Raw genomic sequence first — 20395 nt, 5'->3', positions numbered from 1 at the left:
TTGTCTTTGAATATATGTTTCAGAGCGAACATTCTTAACAAAAATATTGGCTTCTAGGGGGTCATATGTATGTATAGAAACATGGGTTTTTCAGAAAGAAATTAGGATTTTGAAGCCTTTTCTTTTTTTTAAATCGACCTCAGTCCAAAATGGGTTAATATTGTGGCTATAGCCTACAAGAGACAGAGATACACATGTAGAAAGGTGCTGCAGCCTGTCTGCAGTGGAAAGGATAGGGCTTACTCTGCGTCCTCTCCATTCCCTTTGCGACGTGCATATAGAAACAAGGGATCATCTGTCATGTACAGTATGCAATATGTATCACTGTGATTCACTCTTGCTTCGCTGAGGACGCAAGATGGAGGGCCACTCTGTTGACAACTTGCCTAGTATACTGTGCCACCAAAATGTGGAACGCCCTACCAACAGTCATTAAGACATTTCACATGTCTTAATGACTTGAGAGAATTATGAAAATGACTCAACATAATGCAAGTTAGCATCCGGCAGTTTCTACATGCCGGGTGGGGGGGACCCATACATCAACAAAACGATGGTGTATGCTCAGGATTGATTTTAAAATTATTTTACTTGTGTATAAAGCTCTCAATGGTCTCGCACCTTCCTACCTACATGACTGCCTGCCTAAATATGTCCCAAACATCCACTGCTGGCCTGCTCGCTTTGCCTAACAAAATGGCAACAAAAAAATACGGGGAAGCAGCTTTTTGCTTCTACGGGCCGACGGCATGGAACAAGCTCCCACTGTACCTTCGTCAGGCAGCCTCTGTAGACATTTTTAAAGCACAGCTCAAGACCCACATCTACAACATTGCTTTTAATTGATCTTTTATTTTCTTGTTTTTTTAAAACATGTCGTTGCCTTGCTTTTATTTTTTCCTCCATTGCTCTGTAAAGCACTTTGATCTGCATTTCATGTCATGAAAGGTGCTATACAAATAAAGTTTTATTAGTCCATTACAATTGGTGGAGAAATAGTGGAGGTAGTAGACACTTTTAAATACTTAGGCACATATATTGACAGCAAACTCAATTTCAGTGAAAATACTGACCAGATTTTTAAAACTTGTAACCAACGCCTCCACCTACTACGCAAGCTCAACTCCTTTAGAGTGAGCAAGCATATTATGGAAACAGTCTATAAAAACCTGATTGAGGGAATCTTGACATTTAACATGGCAATGTGGTTTGGCAATTTAAATGTAAAAGGAAGAAGCAAGCTGCAGCGAATAGTAAACCTAGCCTCAAAAATAATTGGGAAGAGACAGCAACAATTAGGCTGTATCTACAAGGAGGTACTTCGTAAAAAAGCTATCAAGATAGCAAACGACCTCCTCTCATGCAGGGAGTTCGAACTACTTCCCTCTGGTAGACGGTACAAAGTACCAAGAGCTAACCGTAACATTTTTAAAAATTCTTTCATACCAAATGCCATTAAGGCACTAAATGATACCATGTCTCGCTAGTTTTGTTTGTTTTTTCCAATGTATCTGCCACTGTTGTCCTGCACTTTTTTGCCATGAGAAAATAATTGTGTTAAGTGTTGTTGCTGTTGTTGTAACCGTTAGTTTTTTACTGTTTGAGACCGAAGACGAATTTCCACACGTGGACAATAAATGAAACTAACTAACTAACATTATTATTATTATTATTATTATTATTTGTCAGGTGAGTCGATTAAATCATTCTTTCCAGTTTACGATACATTTGTAACCCTTGCTTGTGATCATTTGCCTGTCGTTTGTTGTGGTCAGATTATACCTTTTTATCGATTCAGGTACAGTATATAGAATCACACCCAGCTGTCCCAGAAACCCAAAGAGTGAGTGACATCATCACTCAGTCTCCAAGCAACGGTTACCAGGGTAACCGGATGAACCAGCAGGAGGGAACAGGTGGCTGCAGTCAACCTTACCTGTGTGTGTGTGTGTGTGTGTGTGTGTGTGTGTGTGTGTGTGTGTGTGCGCGTGCGTGACAGTGTTGTTTTTGGCAGCAGATTTTAGTTTTAGTCATAGTCTCTTGAATAGTTTTCATTTCGTTTTAGTCACATTTTAGTCACCTGGAATGTTTTAGTGTCAGTGTCTAGTTTTAGTCGACTAAATATCACAAGATTTTAGTCGACTAAATCTATACAGATGATTTAGTCGAACAAAATGTGCGTTGGCGGGCCTTGATGCCGTCGCAATGACTGATTTTTTCACTTGCTGAAAATAGCCGATCTACAAGCTCACAACGCGTCGCAGCTTGTAGTTCGGTGAGCTTGTAGTTCGGCTATTTTCAGCATGCAACTAATTGTAAAATGACTTACCGGTATAGTAGATCTCTTGTCCACTAGTCCCTTTCCTAACATTTTAGTCTAGTTTTTATTTCTTGACAAAATCATCAGTATATTTAGTCTTACTCTTAGTCATCATAGCTTAGTTTTCATTTAGTTTTCGTCAGTGGAAAATGGTAGTCAACGGACATTTTTCGTCTTAGCTTTAGTCGACGAAAACAACACTGGTGCGTGCATGTGCGTGCATGTGCGTGTGCGTGCATGTGCGTGTGCGTGCATGTGTGTGCGTGTGTGTGTGTGCGCGTGCGTGTGTGTGTGCGTGTGCGTGCGTGTGTGTGTGTGTGCGCGGCGTACTCTCGGTGATGAGACGTATGGCGGGTGACATGGCGGTGCCCAGGCTGTTGGAGGCGTAGCATCGATACACGCCCTGGTAGAAGCTGAGTGGCTCCTCCCCCTCGGCGTGCCACGTCCCCGAAGCGTTCATCTCAGCACCAAACTCCTTACCGTCCTTCACCCAGCGGAAACTACACGCGCACGCACGCACACACACACCCAGACAGAGAAAGAGGGAAGAGTTTGGTTCGGAGAGAGACAGACAGAGGGAGGGGGAGGAGAGAGAGACATTGAGTGAGAAAAAGTTAAGAGTGAGAGAGAGAGAGAGAGAGAGAGAGAGAGAGATGATGATGTTGTTATCCCATTGATTCTATTAGGAGAACATCGTCATGCTAACGGAGAAGCCATGGGAAGGAAGAAGCCAAACGAGAAAACTCATTTATGCTTCACTGCTTGACTGTACGTGTTCCATACCGAACATTATCGACAAAGCATATAGATTATTTTTATGGGTCACGATATTTCAAAAGGTATTTTTTTGATAAACCAAAATTCAATAATATTATACATTACAAGTAACAAACAAATCCAAATGCCATGAGTATAGTGAAAATAGCCAATGTACAACATGGTGCGAAATTGTGATGCGCCGTGCACTTAGTAGATCTGCTATTTTCACTAGTTTGGATGGATCTCGACCTGAAAGGTTTGGGAACCATTACATCTGTCACATACAAGCACACACAAGACACATTCCAACTATATGTACACAGACGTATTCCATCTACTTACGTGGGGGTTGGAATCCCGGTGGCCTCACACGGCAGTATGATGTCTTCCAGAGAGAAGGCTATGAATGATTCTGGTATTTCTGTCATCACCGGCGGCTGTGACACTACACACACACACACACACACACACACACACAAACAAGTGACTTAAGATTTCTTGTGGCGCTCTCTATGTTGGGGAAACCTGCATGTGGTCCCTTCCTTGCACTGGTCGACAACGTACATAGTTCTACGCTGTTCCAGATTGATTGAGCTTAAGCCTGAATTTGAGCATATAGATGGAGGGTATATGTCATGTGTAGGTGAGGTAAGGACCCAAACGCAGGACAGCCAGGCATGTAGTGTTGGAAACCATGACATGGTGTTTTAATTCAGAAAACAGGTGAACATGAAATAACTAAAACAGACTGAAACAGGTGACAGGATACAATGACTCAACAAACACTGACTGGGGAACAAGACTGATATACACATGAGGGTTGATTACAAAATGAGACACAGCTGGAGAAAACAAACATAGAACCATGAAAACTAGACCAGGGAACAAAACATAGAAATACAAGACCTAGACTGTACAATAAATGACAAAAGTCTGTGACTGTGACAGTATATGCGCATGCCTAAAGTGAGTGGCACATCGAGTGGCAAAGCAACACGCAAAGAGAGAGTTTATCAGACTGTTCTGTTTGGATGCATGGGGGTTATCATGGCCAGAAAGTATAGTTTTTTTGCCACTCAGTCAGTAGGCATTCCTGCATAAATTAACCGTGTTTGATGATGTTGTCACGCGCATACCCTCTATTAAGACATGATCTCCGACGTAGCTGGGCTGTTTCAGTTCAGCATGTCCGTTATGGGGATCTATGTGTGGGTGACATTGTTATGTTCATTGTATGATTTGCTCTGTGGGTTGAACTTGACCAAGCCATGTTTTGTGACTTTATACTTTACACACACACACACACACACACACACAACATCAAAGTGTTCATTGTACTACTGTTCCACTTACTGTTATTCACTTTATCTGTTAGTCCACAAGAAAGCAAGAAAGAAAGAAAGAAAGGTGAAGAGAGCAGAAGAGACACACTTACAGTGCAGGCAATGGCATAGTTGTAATTAAATATGGTGTAGACACGCTCACTCGCTCGCACAGAGAGAGAGAGACAGAGACAGAGAGAGAGAGAGAGAGAGAGAGAGACACCATAAATGTGCACATGTAGTTTTTCATGTACCTTCATTGGTTCATTTGATTAGAGCACAGACAGCAGACATTGTGCAGGTTGTTGTTGTGGCTGTTCCTAGACCAGATCATATTATAATATCTGCACAGACAGCAGACATTGTGCAGGTTGTTGTTGTGGCTGTTCCTAGACCAGATCATATTATAATATCTGCACAGACAGCAGACATTGTGCAGGTTGTTGTTGTGGTGACTGTTCCCAGACCAGATCATAACTCCTCCTCTGCCACGCACGGTGACACCCGTTCTACAGTATCTTTCCCTCGCTGTCTCTCTTAAGTAACCCCTCCCATTCTTCACTGCTCTCTCTCTCTCTCTCTCTCCTTCTCCTCTCTCTCTCTCTCTCTCTCTCCTTCTCCTCTCTCTCTCTCTCTCTCTCTATCTCTCTCTCGTCTCTCCATCCTCTCTTTCTCTCTCGCTTCCTTTCGTTTGTCGTTTTTCTAGCCCTCCCTCTCTCCTCTCTCTCCTTCTCCTTCTACTCTCTCTATCTCTCCTTCTCCTTCTACTCTCTCTATCTCTCTCTCCTCTCTCTCCTTCTCCTCTCTCTCTCTCTCTCTCTCTATCTCTCTCTCCCTCTTTTAGCCACACCCGCAGAAGAAAGGGTCACTCACTGAAGGTCAAACTGAATATGATTCCTCCGTCCATCCCACCCCCCCACCTCCCCCTCCCCCTCCCCCTCCCCCCCCCCTCTCTCTCTCTCTCTCTTCCATCCCTGTCATCCTGTCTTCCTGTCCACTGGGACCATGGTTAAGCTAACCTTTGACCCCAAACTTCAGAGCAGGTGGTCAGTGTGTGAGACAGGGTTGCTACAGTAACTGATCATTCTGTGTGTGTGTGTGTGTGTGTGTGTGTGTGTGTGTGTGTGTGTGTGTGTGTGTGTGTGTGTGTGTCTGCTGCATTCACAGACTGGCCCCAAACTGCCTTATAATTGACTGTATTGTTGCATAGTTATTGGAATTCTACATGTGTTATGTTGTCATGGGGCCCAGAATTCTGTGTATGTATGTGCACACACATGCACGCACGCACGCTATAGAGCGTCGCAGTCCCGCCCCCTCGAGAGACCCGGCAAATAAATCCCTGTTCATTTTCCTCATAGACTTTTCCGAAAGTATTTATTTAAAGACGTTTACGCCGCGGCGGACAAAGCCAACTCTTGTCGTGACAAAATCATGACAACAAACAACAATTTTTCGGGGCCAAACAAAGAATTAGAAAGTAGAAAAAAAAACGGCAGGTTTTTTTTTGTTGTTTTTCTTTTCTTTGTAATTATTTGTTTGGTCCAAAATATTGTGTGTGTGTTGTCATGATTTTTTTCACGACAAGAGTTGGCTTCGTATACGACGCTTAAAAGGTCTTTAAATAAATACGTTTTGAAATGCCCATGGAGGAAAATGCATGGGGATTAATTTCCTGGGCCCTGGCGTCGTCATGAAAGGGGGCGGGACTGCGACGCTCTATAACTCTATGAGTTCCACAAGTTAAAGGTATATTCAGTGATTTCACTTAATTCAAATATCACTTATTTTTTTGTTTTGTTGTGATAATAATCCTCTCTACTATAGAGTGTGCTGACCATATAAGGAGTTCCTCCCTGTCCCCAGTTAACCCCTGGGGGGGGGGTCAAAAAACCTTATAGGTTTCGTTTTTGGTTCTCTATCCTGATTGGATGAAAGCTTGGGTCCCAAGGCAAAAACGAAACCTATGGTTTTTTGAGTGAAATCACTGAATATACCTTTAACAGACGCTGCACGGTTGCACAGAGGAAGACGTAAACGTATACTCACAGCCTTCCGGGATGTGGATGGCGCCCTGAGCGCCGGGAGGCGTGGCCAACAGGAGGAGGAGGGAGAGGAGGGGGGCGTAGTAGAGGAGGGGGAGGGGGGCTGCTCCCCTATAGCCCGTCCGCCCTGCATGCTGTGACACGCGCATCGCTCAATGTCCCATCAAAAGCACCGCGCCACACCCACACACTCATCAACACACGCACACACACACACACGCTCCGACTGATACACACACACACACGCACGCGCGCGCGTGCAAAGGACGGACGGATTGCACAATCCAGGCGCCTCTCTTTGGGGGACCCTTTGGGGAGTATATATATAAGGCGAGTGGGGTAGCCCCACGTGTGCGTGTGCGTGAGTGAGTGTGTGTGTGTGGACGTGCACTGCTGCTGCTGGTGGGGGCGGTGGGTCACACTGCGAGCGGTCGGCGGCCGTTCCGTCCCGCACTGACTGGAAGTCCTGCGGTTCCAGCTGCCGATGGCTCTCTCACTGTGGTAGAACGAGATAGAGAGAGACAGAGAAAAAGGAGACAGAGATGGATTGAATAAAATGAAATAAAACGGTGTCGTTGAACAGTGGACGTGCACGTGAACAGTGGACGTGCACGTGAGACGTCAGTCTCGATAATTTAGCTATTTAAAAACAGCGGATCTACAAGCTCGTATACGAGCTTGTATAGGTCTGCTATTTTGGAAAAATCGTTGAAAATGTGCCTTAAATCTTTGATTATATATTCTTTCGTGTTTCCGTTTTTAACTCAAGTCTTTGCTTCTGGAGGGTCTCTCTGGAACAAAATATTTTCAGATGGGGGTACATCTGTACAGTTTGGGGTCCTTGAACCACTCAACTATATAAACATGAGGTTTTTCATAAAGAATAACACTATGGTGGTTGTATTTGGTCTTCCAGCTCTTCTACACACAGAGTGATCCTGTGGTAGTGGTGGTTGTATTAGTGATCCTGTGGTAGTGCCTGAAGGTCAAAATGTTAGCTCCCCTGAGGAAAGCAGGAGTGCTCTATTGACTCAGTAGTAAAAATGTCAGTGGGCAGACACACACACACACACACGCGCGAGCGTACGCACACAGACACACACACACACACACACACAGACACACAGACAGACACACACACGTCGCTGCAGACTAGTGCAGCTTTAAATATTTCAAAAACTATACCATAATAATACTGTATGTAACAAAAGGTGGAGTGGAGTGGAGTGGAGTGGAGTGGAGTGGGGCCACTTCTGTGGCCTACTGGCTGGCAGTGAAATCTACCGCTGATCCGGGCCAGCGGTTTGCAAGATTATAGCTACAGAAAACACGACCGACCGGCCCTCTAATAGACGGCTAGACTCCTATAGAGCCACGCAGTAGAAAGAGTGCATGTATACATAAGTGAGAGAGAGAGAGAGAGAGTGAGAGAAGAGAGAGAGAGGGGGAGAGAGAGGGAGAGAGAGAAAGAGAGAGAGAGAGAGGGAGAAGAGAGAGGGAGAGAGAGAGAGAGAGAGAGAAGAGAGAGAGAGGGAGAGAGAGAGAGAGAGGGAGAGAGAGGGAGAGAGAGAGAGAGAGGGAGAGAGAGGGAGCAGACGGAGACATAGAGGAGGATTCGAAATGTAGGGAAAGGGGGAGTGGGGTTGGGGGGGTTTTGGGGGGGGGGGGGGGGGGTTAAGAGCAGGGGCATGAGTTGACCCAGAGAACAAAGGAGACATGGAAGGGGAGGTGAGATGAAGGGCAGGAGAGAGAGAGAGGGAGAGAGAGAGAGAGAGAGAGAGAGAGGAAGAGAGAGGGAGGGAGGGAAGAGAGAGGGAGAGAGACAGAGAGAGAGAGAGAGAGAGAGAGAAAGAGGAAGAGGACGAGAAGAAAACAAAAGACGTCATTAATTTTTACCAAACATCAATCATCAGGGAAACATCAGACCACTCTAGAGAGAGAGAGAGAGAGAGAGAGAGAGAGAGAGAGAGAGAGAGAGAGAGAGAGAGAGATAGAGAGAGAGAGATTAGAGGAAGAATCCCCGTTCACATGTACAGTTTATGTCTGGAGTGGAAATTAATCTCAGACATGGAAATAACATGTAGAAGCATACAAGATGTTGTTGGACAGCGTGATTGCATGTGTGTGTGTGTGTGTGTGTGTGTGTCCTGTGTGTGTGTGTGTGTGTGTGTGTGTGTGTGTGTGTGTGTGTGTGTGTGTGTGTGTGTGTCCTGTGTGTGTGTGTGAGAGAGAGAAAGAGAGACAGATGAGGGTTTAGGTCATCCTGATAAAGACAGAAGATCAGATCAGAGCAGCAGGAAGCATCCTCTCTACTAATGACATTAGAGAGAGAGAGAGAGAGAGAGAGAGAGAGAGTGTGTGCATGCGTGCGCGCGCGTGTGTGTGTGTGTGTGTGTGTGTGTGTGTGCGAGCGCGCTTGTATTGGGCACGTGTGCACACACGCGTCGGGTGCATGCGTTGGTCCCTTATGAGCAGCATTTCCATTCATTAAAAACTCTTCCCCTTTGTCCTTGACTGGTGACTGAACAGTGACCCCTGTGACATCATCAGGGTTCTGCTGATGACACACACAGGGACAAGAGGAGGGATGTACACGTATACTGTGTTTTCCTCCCAAGACAAAAACAAAGAAGAACATGAAAATATGACATGACGGTGCATGGTGTTTTAACTTTAAGACTTGCTTTAATACATAAACAAGACACAAAAGGACAAATCTGACGTGTTTGTGCGTGAGTTTGTGTGTGTGTGTGTGTGTGTGTGTGCATGTGTGCGTGTGTGTGTGTGTGTGCATGTGTGCGTGTGTGTGTGCGTGTGTGTGTGTCTTGCGATACAGACAGACAAGAAGGGTATACAGAAGGCAGGAGGACTTGTCATAACTTATCAGCCTCCGAGTGTAACCGCCGCGACTCGCCTGCCAAACGCAGCTTCTCTTAACAGACACACACACACACACACACACACACACACACACACACACACACACACACACACACACACACACACACACACACACACACACACACACACACACACACACACACACACACACACACACACACACACACACTGGATGGGGGGCTGAAGAGTGACAGCTGGTTAATGTAGACCACCTCCTACAGCTAATAATTACGCAACCTGTCCCCAGCGCATCTCTCCTCATTTCCATGCTTTCCCTCTCTCTGCCCGTCTGTCTGTCTGTACGTCTCCCTCTGTCACGCACGCACGCACGCACGCACGCACGCACGACAAATAGGCAAGAAACACTCATGACCCCAATTTGAGTTTCCATTGTGAGCAGGTCCCCACTCATCTACTCTGCTATTGTTGTCAATTACGACCCATGAAACACCCACACACACACACATACACACACGTCAACACAGATGCACACACATGCACATGCAATCTCTATTACTTTTAATGTGCACACACACACACACACACACACACACACACACACACACACACACACACACACACACACACACACACACTTGCAAAGTTGCACCTGCCCCCCTAGCCCTTGCGGCGGCTGTTACCTGCCAGGCGTATTTACAAAATAAATGAACCAAACAGAGCAGCGGGACATAAGGAGTGTAGGGGGGGGTGTGTGTGTGTGTGTGTGTGTGTGTGTGTGTGTGTGCGAACAGAGGGGTCTTACGGGGGGAGTGATAACGACCAGCGATGGGGGTTCTCCACTCCAGAGGTAATCAAGGTATACACAGTCAGACATGGACAGTCATTCAGACATATGTAGGAATTAAAAAGCGTATACTTGCCACTACCAATTTACATAGGATTATTTCTCTGGTGTGGAAAAGACGACAGCTCGGTATTTAATATCATCCTTTGTTTTATGAAACGTCTCATCCTTGTTCTGGGAGGGAGGGAGGGTGGGAGGGGAGGGGCGGGGGGGGTGGGGGGAGTCGAATTTACTTTGATTCATCTGCAGGACTTCCTCTCATTTAAATATTCATGGCGAATCCCGCTGAGCTGGTTGAGTTAACCCATTCTGACCTGAGATCAGATTCTAAAAATGTCTATTACATCCTGACAGTTTCATTATTAACCCATTCTGACCTGAGATCAGATTCTAAAAAATGTCAGTCGTCAGTTTTTTTTAAATAGCAGACCTACAAGCTCGTAGCGCGCCACTCGGTGGCGCGCTATGAGCTTGTAGATCTGCTGTTTTTCAATAGCTAAAGCATGACATGATGCTAACACCAAAACGGGTTCCTGGCCAGAATGGGTTAAGGAGGGGGGGGGGGAAGGACCCCCCCCGTATACTCGTTAACGAATGCATTCTTAATTTAAAGAAACGTCGCTATATAGTGCACACTGTCAAACGCTGATATTATGGGTCCATTTGGTCTCCTTTGTACACTCTCAAGAGCTCCATGAACACTAAGGATTTCACTGTGTGTAACGTCTCATTTGTGAGCCTGAAAGCATGTGGCCTACATACTGTACAGTACGTTATGATGTGACGGTATGAGGCTGACAGCCGCACTGCACATAATTCAGCTCCATCAGTAATGTACGTATACATAATTCACATGTGGGAAAGAATCTTAAACTTGTGTGTACACTGTACGTTGAAGTACGTGGCTTTTAGTCAGTCGCTTTTGACGACCGACTAAAAACGACTATTCTATATATAGGAAAGATATATCATGCTTTAATAATAAACCCCCTGAGATGCACCGTCTGGTCAAATTAAATGTTTTGAAACTTGGATCTGAATTTTTTTTTGGCCCTGTTTATACTTTATTGTACGTGCAGTGAAAATAGCACCACTTTTCAACCTATATCTTCATATAATAGGACAGGTCCTCGCTAATGATCATGATAAAATGGCACAATTCTTTTCTACTCAGTTTGTGTCTCATATAGGAGGGCTGTGGGCTAGTTCAGAAAACGTCCAAAATTGAGTCGTAACTCTCCTTCAATGGTTTTGGTTACAACTACTCCACACATTACCTGTTCCTCATTAGTTCACTCCTATATGCTATACACGCACTTGTGGAAATGGCAAATAAAGTCTCTTCTATTCAATTATATATTCTTCCACTCCACTTCAGACAGTAATGTTTCACTTCTGTTGGAGAGCCACGCTTATATACAAGGTGCCGTCCATGTACAGTTATATTGAGTGTTTCTCTGTTGGCCAACTGAACTTTGCCTTTGACTATATCTCTTAATGACCACCATGCTCAGCTCCAGATGTCTTTAAAAACTTAGTTTGGGTCAATCCATGGCAATATTGTTTTTCCACGATTTGTAACGGCTTTATTTAATTATTAAATGTTTTGTTTTATCTTCAGTTCTTTGAGTGTTTTCTGTCTTCTGATTCATGTACTATATGCTTATTTTGATGTTGCTATTAGACTGTATGTGAATGCCATTTCTGTTGATTATTGTGTTTATCATCTCGGCTACATTGAAAATGAGGGCCTGCCCCCTCAACTGTACTCTGAGACTGAGTTTTGATGATGATGATGATGATGATGATGACTGCAGAATTTTGCCGTGTGGCCTCTGTATACTTTTGCGTGGACTCAATTAAAACCTTTCACACAGGGGTGAAAAATGGGTTACAAAATCGTGGGATAAATAAAATAAAAAAAAATCAAACCTGTACTTGTACACAAATATGTCATTATAGTTTTAAAAGAATATATTCAATACAAACGTATAATACAACATATTACAGACGGTTAGTTATGTAACGCGTGGCTCCAAAGCCCCCGCAGGCAGACTGCCCTTGTTCCGTTCCATATCGGTTAACAATGATCGTACTGTAAACCCAATGTCCTATCTTTGGTCCCCATGCGGACCACCCACCGCCCCCCTCCCACCCCACACCTCTCTTCTGACTGTTCCACAACAGAACCTGAGGGGTCTGGGGGCGGGGCGGGCAGGTGGAAGGGTCCACTGGGGACGGGACGGGAGGGGAGGGGCAGGTGTGGCGCGGGGCCGGCATGTGGGGAGGTCTGAGATGTGCCAGGGGGGGGGGGGGGGGGGGGGATAGTGCCCGACGGAGCGAGAAATTAATTCATTGATAGATTCCGATCTGAAAGGAGCAATGGGACAGTGTGGACTGTGGATGGAGAGATTACGCGGGATGGAAGGAGGAGAGAAGCCCCCGGAAGACCCCCCACCGCCCAACACCCCCCCACCCCCCCACCGCCCTGCCTGAAGGCAAACTTAAGCCGGAATGCACTCATGTAAGTGTGATACGCACATGTATTCCTAGACACCACACACACGCACGCACGCACGCACACACACACGCACGCACGCACGCACACCCACACACACACACACACACACACACACACACACACACACACACACACACACACACACAAACACACACACACAGCACACATTGAATGAAAGAGGAAGAAACTATTTCCAGTCAGTCTCTCCCAGTTGGGCCATGCATGTGACCCAAATTCCCAGAAATTCATTATTCATTACATTCTTCACAGTTACAACCTTATATACGACACACACACACACACACACACATATGTGCACACACACGCACGCACACACGTGCGCACATGCACTATGCACGCACACATACACACACTAGAGTGCTGACTGTGCTATGTTGCGTGGGCAAGGAGGCGGAGTAACCTGCCATGGATGAAGCCAGATGATTACATCTGTGTAGTGTGTGTGTGTGTGTGTGTGTGTGTGTATCGCGCTCCTGATGTCCTCCGCATCAAGCCTCATGAATATGTAATAGAGCTGTCATTTTAATAAAGTACCACTGAGTAAGACATGTCTTTGTCTGTATGTGCATGTGAAAGGATATTTATACTATATAAATGTGTGTGTGTGTGTGTGTGTGTGTGTGTGTGTGTGTGTGTGTGTGTGTGTGTGTTTGTGTGTGTGCGTGCGCGAGCGCGTGCGTGCGTGTGTCAATTTGGTAAGCAAGTTTATTTCAGGTAGTAATTATGTGAACTACTGTCACTTAGATCTATGGTGTTTTGTAACTGTATAGAAATACTGTGAATATAAATGTTATTTAAGTTGATTATATATACAGTAATAGAGGCTATATGTGGCGGTGCAGATGTTATAGCAACCATATTTCCTTTGTCACTTTAACCTGGCAGTGATGCTTTGAGGGTCATTACATTTTGGGGTGGTGCAACTTTTTGTTTTGAATTCAGCTTAAAATACATAACAATATTGTTTGTCTTTGGTTTTTTTTTTTTTTGCTTGACCAGTCCAATGGATGGGTTAAAATATTTCGTCAGGTTTTTCTCGCCTTCATTGACAGTGTGCAGAGAGAGAGAGAGAGAGAGATCTGTCCATTGTACCAAGACATCAGAGACTTCCCACAGATTACAACCACACACGGAGATTTTGAAAACATGACCAATGACAAAAAACTCCCATATCTGCTGGGCGAAGTACAACAATGTGCAAACACAGCAGCAAGATCCGTGAGTTGCTGTGATAGGAGAAGGACATCAAATGGAACACAACCACCCTAAAGACTAATCATTGTGTATATTCCTGCACTATACCTGCATCGAGTGATCTTGGTACACAGAAGTTGATCTATTGAAGATTCTGACCTTCAAAGTACATAATTTTTGTTCTGATTGTATTGCTGTATCGTTGTATTGTTCTTTCTGCTTTGGCAATGTAAACGTATGTTTTCTCATGCCAATAAAGCCCTTTGAAATTGAAAAAAATGAAAATTGAGAGAGAGAGAGAGAGAGAGAGAGAGAGACAGGAAACAGGGAGAGAGAAATGGGAGTGATTGCAGCAATGGTCCACCATGAGGCTATTACTATCGGCACTCTATCACAGTCTTAATTCCCTCCAGGTTGTGGGATGGTTGCATACAGTGGGTCGACTGAGGTCCCTCTCAGTCAGCCCGGCACACTGGCACAAATGCAAGGCGCATGCATTTCTAGGCAGGCACGCATGATTCTCGTTGCGAGTACGTGTGTAGTGAAGTTACAACTTCACAATAAAGCGACTCAGTCAATTGGCAAAGATGGGAAGCATCTTGCAAACAATTAAAGGAGTAAAAGTAGTAGGCAGCTGCTGGTGTTATCCGGCCAGGTGCTAAGCCAACTTCTGCATATAGTCCGACATGAGCGTGTGGAGTAGAGTTACAACTATTCTTTGGTTTGTTCCATAGCCAAACATTAAAAAAAATTGCATTGTTAGGCATTTTCCATTGCTGTCAGACTGCTTTCACTTCCAATCACTAAAACATGTCATTTTCAAATTGGTCATGCTTGCGGACTGCAACACTGCATGATTACAATCACGTCAAGACTTGTGTGCCGTTATGTTTGGGACAGTTTTCACGCTTTATTTTTCAATTCCTTTTTTGCAATGGAAGGTCACCGGCAATGTAAAATGAAGAATAAATTGTGGTCAGAAATGAAATGTTATATTATGGTTAGAATATATTGAAAGATGAGGGTCAAATGTTGAGCCTCTACTCTGCAGACATGAACCTCTGCTGGTAAAACATGTCTCAATCATACAGACATCATACTGTATCATGGTGGCGGTCGACAGCTTCATTCTTGTCATTCCATGGCGTCAGTTAATTGCGACCTATTTATTTGATTATATTACAGAGTCTATCACACAAAACGAAAAGAGCAACAAGCCAAGGATGCCGAGAAATGTTTAAATGTCATCTTGGTCATTAGACTGGCAGAAAGACTTTGTTCATCCTCTGATGTAAATGATTGGTTATATTTAACCCATCTTGGGTTGGGGGGAACCCCATTTGGTGTTTTAAACATTATGTTATAATTTAGCTATTGAAAAATAGCAGATCTACAAGCTCATAGCGCGCCACCTTGTAGGTCTGCTATTTTTTGAGAAATCGTGAAAATGTGCCTCGAATCTTTGAATATATATTTCAGAGCGAACATTTTGGACTAAAATATTTGCTTCTGCAGGGGGGTCCCTGGAACAACATATTTTGAGATGGGGGTCCGTGGCCCAATAGAGATAATTCTGGGGGTCCTCGACTGCATGATAAAGGTTGAGCACCGCTGACATAGAAACATGGGTTTTTCAGAATTATTTTTAGGATTTAGAAGGCTTTTTTTGTATCGACCTCAGTCCAAAATGGATTAAAGCAAGTGTGGCCTTATAAAGAAACATGCCTTTACTGTATTTGAAGAAAGTTTCTCAGGGACCAGCATGCCGTGACGCATGACCAAATGTCTGTTGTGACTGTCAATGTAAATGTCAAGAAGAATAGAGCCATGATAATTTGACCATTTTACTGCGCAGGACACAGTGTCACTGACTATCCCGCTGATATGACAAATTGTCCACAATTTCATACATTGCAAATAATTGCAAATTATGATAAGTGATGATACTTTTTACTGTATTGGTCTCGTGCGTGATGTCTATGCACACGCACTTTCTATGACCTGTCGCATAGCACTTCAACGCCTGCACTTTAATGGTTATGACTGTGCACCTTTGTACTTTGGTATCTGCTATGTGAACTGTTTGTTTGTTTGTACTGTTTTCATTGTTTAATGTACTGTCTATGCTGCAACCCAATTTGCCCTTCGGGGACACTAAATAAACTTGAACCTTGAACCTTGAACCTAATATGTGCACCACTGGCCTGTATATCATACTGCTTTGTTATCACTCCCCCTGCAAAGATGAATCGTTTAGTATGTGGTATGTTCTGTCTCTGTGTGGTCGTCACCACTCTTGCGTCATGGACAGACGATTATTGGTCACAAACGTGACTCCTTCACAGTCATCGGTGGGATTCCTGACACAATCTGGAATCACTGTTCCACCACAAACAGCTGTGTCAGAAACGAGCTGAGGAGGTCACCCCTCTGAGGTCATCAATCAGGTTTCTGTTGTATGACCTCATCTAGCAGGATCCAAGGAAACACGCCCACACGCACGCACGCACGTATGCACGCACGCACGCACACACACACACCCACACACACACACACACACACACACACACACACACAGCCACGTGCCTGTGTTGGGTTGCCTTTGTGTTCATTTCTAACTAGACTGAGTCCCAGTGGAAGAGGACGACTGAATAACTCAATCATCACGAGGAGGTCTTTGACCCTGCGGAACAAAGCACATCTACTGACAGACCTAGAGAGCCTCCCGCTGTCTGACGGCTCTGTGTCTCATTCATGTTTACACTCAGAGTTAACCACTTTCAATCGGGTGTCCCTAATTATTACATTTTTACATACTTTTTGGATTATAATTTTTGGGTCAAATACAAGACACAGCACAGCAATACAAGACAAGACATCAAAATGACAGAAACGCGTGTCCCTATTTTGAGCATGTAATTATAGGCAGAATTTCAAATTCATTCTTTTAAAATTCTACTCAGTCTGTGTCTCATAGGAGGGGCTGTGGGCAGTTTAGAAACCGTCCTCCAGTGACATCATCATTAGGCAGATTTCTTATTTATTAAACAAGTTTTTTTACAAAAATGTTTAGATTTTCATTATCGTGAGAACGATGCATGGCTTCCATTTTTGCATTGCAACTTTTCAGGACTAGAAAGCCTGCAGTTTCTATTAGCTTGTATTCCCCATCGATGATGTCACTGGAAGACGGTTTCTGAACTGCCCACAGCCCTCCTATGAGACACAGACGCAACAAAACTGTGCCATATTTTCATGATTAGTATACCTATTATATGAAAATTGGTTGAAAAGTGGTGAAGTGGTCCTTTAATACAATTTGGGAATAAATTCTTTACCAATACATTTCTTCACCATTGTGTGTGTCTAGTAACACATATATCACAATGATTGAAGATTGTTTCCCTAAGGAGTATCTGTAACAGCTGATGAAATTTGGGGTACCATTAACAACCTATATGCAGGCAAAATGGACCACATTTTATTCTGCTTTAATCTGCATTTTATTCTGTGTGTTTTCATGATTCGGAATAAATTGAAAGCATTTTGATTTGCATGAAAAACACTCGTTGGGCAAAAAAACGCCATAGTGCACTTAGCCAAATGTGATGACCTCATCACATTTTGTGATGATGGCTATGGTTATCAGTTTCAACCCTGGAATCCTGGATAGTCTGATGCGAGGTTACTCCGTGGTGGGAAATAATACAAGTTGTATGGTATGACACAAGATAACGCTATCGTTTTATTTTTGTAGAAGAGGCAAACTAATAATATTGTTTATGCCGTTTGCTTTGAAGGAATAATTGATTGAACCATAATATGATTTTGGGTGTGTTCTAAAATAAAGTGTTTGTGTTGAAACATTATTGTACTATAAAAAAGGTATATTTTCCCTTCGTCTTTATCCTTTTTAGTGTAATAGTATTAGTTTACGATAATCAACACTAACACTTTATTTACCCAAACCAAATCATAGTACAACATACGTATGCAATCAAAGCAAACGGCAGGCATGAACAATAAGTTAGTTACAGGGCTGCATTCTGTCGCGCGTGCCAAGCTGTCATCCTATTGTTGTATTATTTATTTCTCAATCTCACCACGGAGTCACCTCGCATCTTGGAGGACGGTCAAGACGGGCAGTGTCAGTAGACCAATCACAGGCAGGCGGGGCGTTACCATGCCTATTATGCTCGGACACAAACTGAATTCACGCATTGATGACATCACGAGATGTCACGAGGCATGACCATATATGGGGCCCGTGACCGACTGATACGAAATGCACCATTTCATAGTTAACTGGCGACCAGTGGTCGCAATAAACCCAAACTGTATGGAAATGTCTTCATACGGTGTATCCAATAAATAATCTACATTTGAAGTCCATCTGGCAGTTTGGCTCCCTGTCAGTGGGTCTGTTTTGTCTGTGTGTACCTGTGTGTCAGTAATTCTATCTGTAACAGCTCCAGATTCCTGCCTCTGTGTGTGGGCCTTCTGCAACGAGTCAAATATTCAAACGAGGTGCCAATTCCTCCTCGGGTGCCCCAGCAGCACCCAGAAGAGCTCCATTCACATTCAAATCAGCCCTTATTGGCGTGACAGTGTTTATTATAGCCACCTCTGGATTACCCCCTTCAACCTTTCCCTGCCAGCGCACAAACACACACACACACACACACACACACACACACACACACACACACACACACACACACATCGTGGACCGGTTTTGTTTTCTCATTTGCCTCTCTCTCTCCGCACACGGCGAGAAGCGGCGCAGTCGCACAGGGCGCCTGTATAAATGTGTCATTAGTGACGCTATGTGACTGGATAAATAATGGAGCATGCACGCTGGCCTGGGTCCCTGCAGGTCCCCCAGGTGTGGGCTATAACTAGAATGAGTTGAATGAGGGGCGAGTATAGTGAGTGGCATCAGCTGTGAGAGACTATACTGTATATACAGACTGCTGTGGGGCATAAACACGACCCCATAACCATACATCACCCCCCACAGACACAGACACACATGCGCACACACACGCACAAACACACACATGCGCACGCACGCACAAAGCCAAAAACCAACACTGGGGAGAACACAACACGAAAACTGTGATCAAACAGCCATTGCTCCTCGTGCAGATGAATTAGATTAAAATATGAAATATCTGAGTTTATACAAGAGAGTTACACCTCTCTCTCTACGCAGAAGGGAGTTCCAACCGCGCCTCTATAGCCTATATGGCAGGCCAGCCAGGGCCAGTCTGGTGCATCTCAAAGGCCATGAGGACAGGTGAGAAAAGGGCACTCATGGAGCAGCTCAGACAATTCAGGCCCTTCATTTATTAACAGGGTACAACAGGGTAATACGCGACAACGTTTCCATGTTTCCGTTACATCTTCGTCAGGTCATCATAGCCCGAGAGGGCAACACAGTGAGGCTTAAAGGTATATTCAGTGATTTCACTTATCACTTATGTTTTTGTTTTGTTGTGATAATCCTCTCTACTATAGAGTGTGCTGACCATATAAGGAGTTCCTCCCTGTCCCCAGTTAACCCCTATATACTTTAGCTATTGGAAAATAGCAGATCTACATGCTGAGCTTGTATATAGGTCTGCTTTTTTTGAGAAATCGTAAAAATGCGGCACAAATCTTTGAATATATATTCTTTCAGAGCGAACGTTTTTTTTCTTATTTCGATGTCAGGCCTAAATGGGTTTAAAATGAACTGAATTGAAATGAAGAAATGCCATTGTTGCCCCGGTGTGATATCACATTCAGACCTTGGCCATGGTAACACAATATGGGTTTCTCCACAGTGTGACGGTTGTGCTGTACTGCTGTGTCAATCAATAATGTGACGTGATCATGTATCAGCCCCCGTGTTTAGGGGCCCAGTTAACCAACACCATTAACACACTGCTGACCAGCACAAAGCTCTCTCTCTCTCTCTCTCTCTCTCTGTCCTCCTCCTTTCTCTTTCTTTCCCTTCCTCTCACTTTCCTCCAGTCTCTGCTCCTCAAGGAAGCTCTTTGTGCAGCTGCGTGTTTATTATTATTATTATTTATCGATTGATTTAGGTGAAAGCCAAAGTTAAGCAAGGGAAAAAGAATCACACCCGTGTGAACTGAGTGGTGCAACCCCCCCACCCCCTCTCCCCACCCCCTCTCCTCTATCTCTCTCTCATTAGCAGGCAACAGTGCAGCACTATCCCTCTCTCTGTTTCTGGCACAAACAGCGCCCCTACTGGTACTCATAGTCATAATACTGGTGCTCATTAACCAACACACATAGGCACAGGCATTATAGGTGAACACGGGAACACGGACGTTGCTGTTCCTTGGAGTGGTTGCGCGCCACTCATAAAGCCTTTGTCTTGTCTTCTGATATACCTGCTGAGAACATGTGTGCAGGAGTTACTGTACCACGAGAGGATGAGACTCTCTCCACAACTGCTCCTCGGCTGTCAGTGAGAAGCAGACGCTCCTATTGATGTTG

The 20395-nt window shown here is 44.4% G+C and overlaps 1 protein-coding gene across 1 annotated transcript in view; it reads right to left on the bottom strand.

The window, feature by feature from the left end:
• Window positions 1-20395, bottom strand: part of LOC308316111 (neural cell adhesion molecule L1.1-like) — a 70925-nt gene that overhangs the window by 37612 nt on the left and 12918 nt on the right. The window contains exons 2-4 of the mRNA XM_080764506.1: window positions 6451-6942; window positions 3422-3524; window positions 2651-2820 (exon numbers count right to left, since the gene is read on the bottom strand). Coding sequence (XP_080620632.1) covers window positions 2651-2820; window positions 3422-3524; window positions 6451-6595 — 418 coding nt within the window. The 5' untranslated portion in view covers window positions 6596-6942. The remainder of the gene's footprint in view (window positions 1-2650; window positions 2821-3421; window positions 3525-6450; window positions 6943-20395) is intronic.

This window comes from Protomyctophum bolini (assembly GCF_963924005.1).
Source record: "Protomyctophum bolini genome assembly, chromosome: 5".
Lineage (NCBI taxonomy): Eukaryota > Metazoa > Chordata > Actinopteri > Myctophiformes > Myctophidae > Protomyctophum > Protomyctophum bolini.
This window is presented reverse-complemented; position numbering and strand designations above follow the sequence as displayed.